This window comes from Chroicocephalus ridibundus, chromosome 7 (genome assembly GCF_963924245.1).
Source record: "Chroicocephalus ridibundus chromosome 7, bChrRid1.1, whole genome shotgun sequence".
In the NCBI taxonomy this organism is placed as follows: Eukaryota; Metazoa; Chordata; class Aves; order Charadriiformes; family Laridae; genus Chroicocephalus; species Chroicocephalus ridibundus.
This window is the reverse complement of record NC_086290.1, coordinates 16,662,159-16,673,213: the sequence shown is the minus strand read 5'-3', so window position 1 is coordinate 16,673,213 and position 11,055 is coordinate 16,662,159. Positions and strand designations below refer to the sequence as shown.

At 36.6% G+C, this 11,055-nt stretch overlaps 1 protein-coding gene across 1 annotated transcript in view; it reads right to left on the bottom strand.

Annotated features, from left to right (window-relative positions):
• Nucleotides 1–437: 437 nt before the first annotated feature.
• The window catches only part of XRCC5 (X-ray repair cross complementing 5), a 54,058-nt gene continuing 43,440 nt past the window's right edge, over nt 438–11,055 (bottom strand). The window contains exons 17-21 of the mRNA XM_063341853.1: nt 10,403–10,512; nt 9,782–9,878; nt 7,604–7,671; nt 2,772–2,843; nt 438–1,966 (exon numbers count right to left, since the gene is read on the bottom strand). Coding sequence (XP_063197923.1) covers nt 1,952–1,966; nt 2,772–2,843; nt 7,604–7,671; nt 9,782–9,878; nt 10,403–10,512 — 362 coding nt within the window. The 3' untranslated portion in view covers nt 438–1,951. The remainder of the gene's footprint in view (nt 1,967–2,771; nt 2,844–7,603; nt 7,672–9,781; nt 9,879–10,402; nt 10,513–11,055) is intronic.

Genomic DNA, 11,055 nt, shown 5'->3' with positions numbered 1-11,055 from the left:
CGTAAATTCCCATTCCCCTCTTCCGTACTAGTAGCTCAGTCACCATACTGAGCCTACATGTGCTGTACAGGTAACAAGATCTGTGAAATAATCCTCCATGAAGAAGACGTTTATGGCTTGACAGAAGCAAAACTCCCTAAAAATGTGGTCAACAGGTTCAAAAATAAATAGAAAGCCTTATTTTGATTTGCAGAATAATTCTCTATCCTGTCTGGTCTCGACCAAGACTTATCGTCTCTGCAAAATAGCGGAAACTATTTTACTGGGGTGTTGTGAAGTTACCATTTGTAAAGAATAGAACAAGTAATTATACTCGGTTTCTGCAGAGGGATTTTGATACTCAGTGTTTGCATTGTATGCCCAGAAAAGGAGCTTTTGATAGTCCCTCTCAGGTGCTGAATAGGTAGTTAATCATCCGATTTTAGCAAACACCATTCTGAAGAAGACAAAAGCAAATTTTTAAATATTTTATTAATCAAACAAATTAATAAAATGTAAAAAAAAAACCCCAAGTCAGTGTTATACTCTATACATTGGCCTTAAAAGACATTCAAAACAATGGACTGACCAAATATTTACAGTTCAGAAAAATATCTTCTGGTGACACAAATGCTCTAAAGGTCTGGAAAGATCACTTCCACCCTGCCATCTGTGTTTGAGAAACACTTTCAAAGTCTGCATGGACTCAGGATAGTAAGAGAGGAGAGAGCAGGTCGCTGTATATGGAGGAAGGGGCAAAAAGCAATTACTGTTTCTTGCACAAGAGGCATTGTTCAGTATAAAGTGCAGATATTCCAAAACATTTTTAACTACAGCTCATGATTTTTTTTTTCTTTTTTATGATCTTAATACCATTTTGCACAGTCTGTTTATACGTTTGCAATAATGAAAGAAAAGCTTTAAAGGAACGAATCCGGTTGTAACAAACAAGCATCTGTTAGTGTCTCTCCAGATCTGTAATCAAATTTGAGTATCTCTTTCTAAGCTACTACATTGGATTGCTCTGTGTAGACAGTACTCCATTTTGGTTACCAATGTTAACTATTATCGGTTATCTATCACAGTTGCCAGTGCACAGTTTTCATGGATTCTTCTGCTCTGTGTTAGCAGTTACCTACAGTGTATGAAATGGGGATATAACCGATTCATTCATCCCTTTAGCACCAGGAGTATCTACAGTAATCGCACTAGTTAAAAGTCTAAAAAAACCCCAGAAATCCCAGTATATAAACAGGATAATGTATAACAGAAAGGGACTCTGTTGAGTCTGTTGAGCTGCTGCTGAGTTGACAGGATAGAGAACCTGTAGTACAGAGACGATAATTACTGATTTGTGTACAGTGTGGCAAAATCAGCACGCTTAACTGCTGTGTAGATTTTGTTGTGTATCTCAAACTAGTACTTTGGGACTCTCTGGCCTAGAATTTTTTCCCCATAAGCCTTCACGGTGTTTTTTGCTCTGTTTTTTAATAGGAAAAAACCACGAAAATAGAGACTTTTTTTCCTTCTGTAACAACGTTATAGAATTACCTCCACTAAAGATTCAGCATTACCTGGTAACCTCACTGTGACATTTCTATCTTCCTTCCCAGGCAACATAACAAGAATTTCAGGCACCAACGCAGATTCTCATTGAATTTAGTAGTGTTTAGCTGAAAGCAATGCTAAGGATAAGCTAGATTCAGCGTGCTAAAGAAAAAAAAAAAAAAAAAAGATGCCTTAAAGGTATCATTACTTCACAAATACTTCAGATTATTTCAATCTTCTGTTCTAGTTTGGAAAAGTCAGATTACATTTATAACAACCGGAAATGTCTCTGGGACTTCTGCTCTAATTTGAGAAAATGAAGATGGATATACTGTCTTCTCATTAGCATCCTCTTTTGTGCCCCACATCTCATAGGGAGATCTCTTCCCAAACTTTGCTTGTATAGTCACCATGTATCACTCAGTCACATCATGTCCAGCTGCAAATAGAAGAGCAAGATTTGAAAGAAGCAGTATTGAATTCAAGGTATTTCTTCCATGTGTTTAGTGCTTAGAAAACAAAGCAAATTTGGAAATCATTATCTTGTAATGTAAATAGACTGCACATAACTTAATACTAAGCTACTATGAAGTACAAAAACAAACCTAAAAATCTCAGCTTCACATAATCATGTGTGCAATTTATAGATTTAAAAAAGTTCAGTCCAAAAGTAGAAATCCACCTGCTATTGAAGCTTCTTTAAAACTGTCTACACCATCAGCTTAAGCCTCGGAGACAGATTTGTAATGACTCAGCCTGTAAAAAATGGCTAAAATATTTATCAAAAAACCTCTTGAAGTCCTTGAATTTCAGCAAGCCTATATAGAGAACGTTAATTGAGACGATTAAAACACCTTTTAAAAAATGATTTTCAATTTTCAACTCACAGAAATAGGTGTTCTAGATCTACAAGCTTTGTTAAATGCCATTACAGTAAATTATAACAATCTGCTATCAAATGAGTAGCCTCACTGGCTCTTTTGAAACACACAAGAGAACACATTCAACCTATGTAAACACCTACGTTACTACAGAACATTGTATTTGCTATCATGAAATTACACACCTGGTTATGTTTTACAATAGCAAATAAGTATCCCACATGGCTCTTTTCTGACTCAGTTCCTTAGGTGTTTTCTAAGCCGTGCACTCTAATCTACTGCTTTAAGAAGCACTTGCTCTCTCTCACTGCATCTTTCGGTTAGTTTAATTCTAAAGCCACATCATGTCTTTATGGTACTCACCAAATCATCAACATCACCACCTTCATCTGTGGGAGGCAGAGTTTCATTTTTCTTTTCTTTCGGAGCCAAGAACTGAAAATACAAATGTATTTATACGACACTGACAAAACTCTGACCCTTAATGTTAAATTAACAGAATGTCTCCTTTGTATATCAAAACAAATCCACCTGTAATTAAAAATTATGAAGGAAGTTTGTTCCGGTTTACACCCTCCAATATCATCGTAAACTACAGGAAATTTCATAAGACTTGCTTTAAAGGATTTTACGGTGAAGTGTGCTGAAAAACAGACAAGAGGATATGGTTCTTAACATATGGTTACGCTGTAGAACACCCTGTAATAAGGATGCTACGAGTCCCTAGTCTCACAGGGAGATGGGGAAAGCTCATAGAAGAGAAATCCTTTGAAGTCTACTAAATCCACAGAAAACAACCTCAAGCACAGGAAGCACTTGAGACATCAGTGCCCGGAACAGTACACTTTTCCCTACCCATCTGTTATTGTCCACTGTCAAATATGGGATTCTGGGCTAGATGGAAATTTTGTCTGTTACAGTATGGCTATGTTTATGTTCTTAAAAAAAGAAAATTTTATGAGTAATATTGCATATAGCTACAAAATGCTAAAGGACACCAAACCACCCCCCCATTGATATGAATACATACGTAAGCTGACCAACGGCTTGTTTAGCAGAGCTCTTAAGTACGACATTCTAGTTCTGTGTGGAACTGAGAAGTTTCCCATTTAATTCAATTAACATTTAACAAATGAACAAAGACGTGAATTTAAAAAAAAACTCTCAAACACACAAGATGGTTAGAATGCCAGTCTTTAAAAATAGAAAATTCGTTATGTAAAATTCTATTGCCGTAGCTGCTGATACAACTCACCATATGCCCTTCACTTAAGGCATGGCATCCATAAACAGCAGACAAAGGCAAGTTGCTCAGATACTATAACAACTGAAATCAGACATACAGACAATATCTGGAGTACAACCACCTCTGAATTATTTTTCTCTTAGCCTAACATAGTGAAAAAGTAATAATTTAGCTAAAATGGTAGAAAAAAATACAAATACTTGACTTTTACTTAAAAAGTATCCAGTTGTCTGCAGGTTTTTGTTACTATCTCTTTACCAATATCCTTACTACAAAATCATGAATTTTCTTTTATTAAATTAATTATTATTAATTAATTATTATTAAAATGCCCCAGAACAAGCATATGGAGCCGGGAACAGCCCTCTCCCAGATAAAGAGATGTCTATAAACACCGGGGAGGAAGAAAAGCCATATTCCATGAATTTGAGTTCCATCATCCTTAATTCAGAAACAACTTCACTGTAATTCTAGATGATGTAAGAGAACAGCTAGTTAGAAAATAACCACTTTAAACAGCTATAAATACCTGTTCAGAGTTTAGGTAACTCTTTTGTGCAAAAAGCTGACTCCTGAAAGCAAGCTACTGGTTACCTGAGGACTTCAACTACAACAGCCATGGAGGTTGTGTAAAAGGTCATGGGATCCCTATCACAGCACTCCCAGTCTCTGAGACAATATACTTGTACTGTAAAAAGCTTACACAAATAAAATGTTCTGATCCTTCTCTAGAACAATAATGACAGCTTTAGACAAGGGGTAAAACACTGAGAAGTTAGCTGCTGCATCCCATTTGTGGGAAAGTATCAGGTACCATATCCACTAGGATGAAAAGCAAATACCTTGCTTTTGGTTAACACCAAAGACAGAGGATGCAGACAACTCGAATGTAGAAAGTTTACTCCACAGGCAACGCTCATGTTTTAACATGCTGACTTCAATTTACCGTATAGATTTTGTAGCTGCAGAAAAATTGAGGAAGTGGCAGGGCCAGAAGGAATTAGAATGTCAAGATGCTGTATGTCTGTGTATCTTTTTTGCTGGAAAAGTTCTCAATCTAGTAGTAATATAAAGCACATACTATGAAACTAAAAGCTAATGACAATGTCAGCTCTGCAAGGCTTTTTGTGCCAGATCAAATTTCATTTTACACAGTTAATTAAGAGTCAAATGGTATTTCTGAAAGTAGCACATTTTTCAAAGTTTTCAAAATTAGCTTTCCCACACTAAATTAGGTAAAGAAAGCTAAAAGCTAAAGAAATGTACGATGAAGATTTGCAATAAATCGAAACTTGACGTTTCCATCAAATACTGAACATCCAAAATTGTTTTTTTTTTTTTTTTTCAAAGCCTGTTTTACATTTATGCAAAAGCAAATTACATATAATAGCTGTGCTGAAATCCATTATCTTCCCCAAAGCAACCAGAAAAAGCACTTGACATTTCTGCTCTTTTAACCTATCATTCTCATACTCTAAAAACAGTATCTCCACTATTACAGGGGAAAAAAAAAAAAAAAACCAAAACACAAAACCTACCTAAACCCATTCTTCTCAGCAACAGAAAAATACACATGGATAACCTAGCTCATCCAAAGAGGAAAAAGAAAATTTTTAAGTGTCACCTCTCTAATGAGCAGCATTGTAAGTCTTCCTCTATCCTTCAAACAGCAACCCTATAAACCTGAAGTCTTACATCCAAACCAGTCGAGAAACTATCAGCTAGCGATCTGCACACAAGAGAAAAGGCTTTTGTGTCACAGACAACCACACTGACGGACAATCTTTTGACCTACACGCTGCATGTGACCTGTTACAGAGGTGAGGAAAACTTGTATCTTCCTGTATTGTGTGATGTTTTAAAAGAACCAATATAACCCTTTAGTGAAGGGTATAGAAAGCGAACCATTTTGCAATCTACTATGGACCTAGGAAAATTCTGGCTTTGTATCACCCAGCAAACCTGTTGCAGGGTTTAACTGGACCAAGGAGGACTATGTTTTAGATCAGCCCCATAACCTCAAGACAAAATTTTCTATCCCTGCAGATATAAATATCCCTCCAAGAATATACAGTCTTTCAGTTTCTTAAGTAAAAAGTCATATAAAACCTTGACAGACAATGGCAAATCTGTGTTCAGGTTTTGGATCCAGAGAGCGTGTGGGGAGATGGTTATCTAGTGACTAACTGTGATTGCCAACTGCCCAGTCAGCAAAGAGATGCAACCCATTTATTCTGAAAATCAAGGTTACTGCCCTGTTAGAGAACTCTGTTGCAGAGCTGATTTCATGCACTCTCTCTTATTCTCCTGTTTTAAAGGGAAGTTATTGCTGTTGTAGGACCTTCAATCAATCACAAAAGACCTTCCTGCATTGCAACACCTTGCTGACTGTAAGGTGACGTTAAACTGAAAAGGAATTTTGAAGTCAGTCTACAAATGCTTTGCTCCAGCTTAGCCTGGCAGCTCTAAATCCCGTCCTTGGTACTCTAAACTTTGTGCTGCATTCCTATGCAGGCACAATATTTTTTAGCCACCACAAGCTCACAGTTAAGACAACAGTATGCTGTAAGGTCTACATCTGGTAGAGATTTCCTTATGGAATAGTGGCTACTTCACACAGCATTAGTACATTTTGAGCATCAGTGGTAGTTTCAGACTAGAAAGTGAAGTTCTCAAGAAACGTACTGTCTTAGGAAGTTTCCAAGTAAATTCATAGCATTTGGAATATATAACAAAACCTGACACCCTTCAAAACTACCACTGGGGAAAAAAGTCTCTCTATACAATTACGTGTGGTAAGAAACAGACAGTAGGTCCGTCACATCTACAAAAAACCATCATATTCTGTCGTTTGTACTCTGCACATGTGCTTAGCTTTCTGGACTCTTTGTTAGCTTTTCATTTTCATGACATTTTTATGCCTTCTTCACCTTGAGGTAAATTGTTACAGATGAAAAAAGCAGTTTCTAAAATACAAGCTTTTACCCACTCGTTAATTCATTCACGGAGAACCTACTTCTACCCCCTTCTGGTTATTGCTAATGTAAGGCCTGGAAGTTGTGCAAATCAATGTGGCATCTTTTAGAAAAGCTGCTTCTCTGCAAAGCACTTAGTGATTTTAGCCACAGGTTTACCTTCAGGGGTCTGTAATACAAGGACCTTCTTTCTCCTGAACTATTTAAAAACGTGGCTAGCAGCCTGATACAAGAATGCCCACCTTACCCTCTCCACACAAATAAAGTTTTTGAGAGCAACCCCATATTCTGCTTTCTTTCAAACAGAAGGCACCATTTTGCCTGTTAGAATTTGCTCCTTTGGAACTGTGACATCCTTCAGTCATCACTGTAGTTACTGAAGTGTTATATTTCTGTAGAAAGAATACCTGCAAATACTCCAAAACTTGTATTTCCAGAAGGCGGTAATATGATCACCAATAATAATACCAGCATCCTCTATGATGTCCATCAATCTACAAGAGCTGCATAAAGTGGAAAATACTGATGTCGTTGCATTTATGGTGAAAACTAGCCAAACAACTTTATTTTGCTAGAGTTCACAATACCTTCAGACAAAACGGTATCCTGATTTTTGAACTAATGTGATAACAACGAGATGAAGATTCTTTTTATGAAGTTCAAATAGTGATCTTGCATATATAAATAGTCTACTGCTCTTCCACTACACCGAGCTCCTGAAACTCCTGTTCTTTGTAGAGGATATTTTCAGATAATTACATCAATACATGCTGCTTTCAAAAGACCAACGCTGTGGTACATGTTAGGGAATTACTTTTGCTCTGAATTGGAGTAATTTCAATTGTGTGTCAAAAGGACACTCTTCTTCCTTTATACGAATCCTATTTCATTCTCCTAAAGATTTATCCACATAAGAAACTTCTGTTCCACAGCACGGGCTGTAAACAAATAGATGCTCATTAAAAAAATGATACCTTTTCAGCCTCTTCGCTAGTCACCAAACTTCCCCCTGCTTCATCTTTAGTGATCAAAGAAATTCTGTCTAAAAAAAAAATAAGAGATATAAAAATATCATTAGAAGGCTTCCCAAAAACACACTTAATGTTAGAAATGAAAAAAGTCTTCCAACTTCTGAATGTGTCATCAGCAAAAATAAAAAAATATTGCTCAAAGGAAAATGTGACTTGCATAAATGAGTCAACTATGATATAAAAATAAATTAATGAGCATATTCATAAGCTGGTGGAAGTATCCATTTAGGAAACTGTTAATATTATGACAATCAAACTAATGAGACTCTGAAATCATAGATCACAGATTAAATGCTGAAAATCTATCAGAAATTACACTTTCAGTCATTCACAGCATGCTCTTCAGTCCTTAATAGCCTTAGAAAAATTAACTCCTAACGTACAAACACTTACGCTGTGATTACCCATAGTCTGGCTACAAAAGTACTGGTCCTGCCCCCACTTTGCTCCTTGGTTGTGCCAGAACAACCATCCTGTGCAGTGACCCACCCCCTCCACCCCCCAAAAAAAAAACCCAATAAATAAAATATCGATTGCTTTTTATCCCAATAGTTTTTCCAGTCTAGCTCATCACTTGGCTACACAATTGCTTGTGCCTGAATAAAGAAGCTGTGGTTTCAACTGCAGCACCAGTGTAACGCCACCTTAATGTGCCCACAGAACCACATGGCAGGGTTTCGTGAGATAGTGAACTTGTCAAACAGATCTGCTTTGCTCCTGAGCCACTAACTCATTAGAATCATAGAATTGCTTAGGTTGGAAAAGGCCTTTAAGATGAAGTCCAACCGTTAACCTAGCACTGCCAAATCCACTGATTAACTCACGTCCATCCTCTTCTGGTGACTGCAGACACTCCTGACAAGGCCCAATGCACGCCATGTTTGGTAGAAAAGAGGGGACGGGTCATGTGGCAAGAAGCAGGGAAAATAGGACTTCTGCTTTTGGTAGCAGCAAGTGACAAGCAATTTCAGCTACTTAGTGAGAGCAGCTAGACTATGCATAAAGCACCACGATTTTACCATCTTCTCACAAGAAGATAATCTATTTTGTATGAAAAGATCATCTCTGTATTTGTAAGTTTTTTTCCTCAAAAATATACTCCAGTTTGTTAAAAACTCTGGTTTGTACTAGATAAAAATTATTAAAACAGTATTCTAGCATGGCTTTAGAAGTTTATGTTTCCCACTTTCAAAGTTTGTTGTTTTTTTGGGGGGGCTGTTTTGGGTTTTTTTTCCAAATTTCTTCAGAGAAGGTCCCCTACAATACTACTGAATATATTATTCTTTCACTGTTGTCTTGTGCTGTTGTTTTGGGTTGCTAAACAAATTCCCATCTTGCATTTTGAAAAGGTTGGATGAAGCAGACATTACAGAGCATCTGGAGTTCGTCACTTTGAAAGGCGCTATACAAAAGCATATCCTTGCATTTTATACCGTGCACCCTTAAGAGACAGAACTGGGCATTTAACAGATTTTCTTAGCACTGGTTCCAATTAAAAACAAGAGTATGACGTAAAAGATTTTTTTTAGTCCACCATGCTTCATTTTTGTGAAAATGTTCCTTTATTTATCACTTGCGTAGTCTCTGAATGCCTTTTGGAATTGCACTGCCTTGCATCTCCCAGTTTAATCATAGGTAGGTGTCATATTATCACATATTCTGTCCTTCAGGTTGCTTAAACACAAAATGATCAGTGACATATTTCAATGCTATCTATGCCTTTTTTGAAGCTTAATTTGGAAGACTCTTTTTATATCTCTGCTGCATGAGGTTTTTTTCATTTATTTTGAAATTCAGCTGAAATCCTATCTTCTTCTCCTTACTCTGTAACATTTAATTTGTCTCTCTTCTTCCACAATTTATTTACCATTTCAGCAACACTTGTCAAGGCATTATGTATATCGCTGATATGAAACCATTAGTGCAAAAAAGGAAGCTGCAATGTGAAAGATTTTTTTTATTTTTTTTAACAGGCTGCAGCAATGAACCATATCAAAATGCTGCTCTGGTGTTAGTTTGAGTGTCCCGTTGCTAACAAAGTTTTCTCTTACATAATGGATAATACAACTAGAAATATACTACTTTTTTTTTTTTCTTTTTTCCCCCCATATGCCATTCTACCTTGTATAACGATCTCCCAGAAATCAGCTAAGGCTTTATCTTCCACCTTTGATTTCAGGGCCTGCAGAAAGTCATTAAAGCACTGCACCTTGGACAGCTGAAAAAAATAACAGCAATGATAACAGAGAAATATTAAAGTAGGTTACTAAAGAGCGCTGCAAACTTAATTCTTCATGAAGTCATCTAACATGGTGAACACAAAAGTCAGTACGGACTTTGATTTTTATCACTACTAAAGCCAAGAGTCCTAAGGAAAGGTGAGCCACAAAAACTGCCTTTCAGAAAGCTACACAGACTGTCTTGTAACTACCTTTACTTAAGAAATTCGTAGGATTGCTTATTTTTCCTTTACAAGCATCAGGTCACAGGCCTTGTATTTTTATATTTAAAAGAAAACAAACAACAGCAAATAATACCAGAGAAGCTAGTCCCCATTCTAGTAGGAATAAAGAAACATAAAATACAAATATATTTCTAAACTTTAAAAACAGCATAAAATATTTTAATTTACGAATTAATTCTTTTTGTCGTAGCAAGAAATTATCAAGTTTCTACTACATCAAATAGGCCCATCATGTCTTTAATTTAAAAGAGACGAGAGTTTTCACATACTAAGGTTACCTTAATGGCCTCCTCTCTGAAAACTCTGATACAATTTATCCCTTTCATGTAGTACTGTGAGCCTTTATTTTCCAGGAACTGATCAATGCGGGTTATCAACTGCTGACTCACTGAAAGACAAGGAGAAAGAAACAAATCAAAGAATGCACACTTTCGAGGCAAAAAAAATATTTTTCCTTTACATCTCTTTACATCTGCCTTTACACAGGCGTCAAAAGAGTTAATCACACCCATACCACCTCAAGCTACTCAAGTTGATAACTGTTATCTAAGCTACTGACAGTTACTTCAGCCTCTCTGGAAAAGCTAGATACACTAGGAAGAAACCCAAGCACGGCCAAGGCAAAAGTCTTTCCCTGAAAACCAAAAGCTGAGGGAGGTTATGTTTTACAACAAAAAGCATATCCCTAAACATCCTTTGAAACACATGCATATTTCAAGAAAAGCGTTAAATTTACAATGAAGGCACAATAATGTCAAAACAACAGCTGTAGGGTGATTGGAGTTAAAAGACTACCTTGTTGTTATTGATATTAGACTATATCTTGTGTCTGTACAGGTAGCTTGATGATTTTTCATGGGAGCAATGCTGTTCATGATTATGGAGATAAGTATTATAAACTGTGCGCGCCTGACAGAGAGAAGCAGAGGCA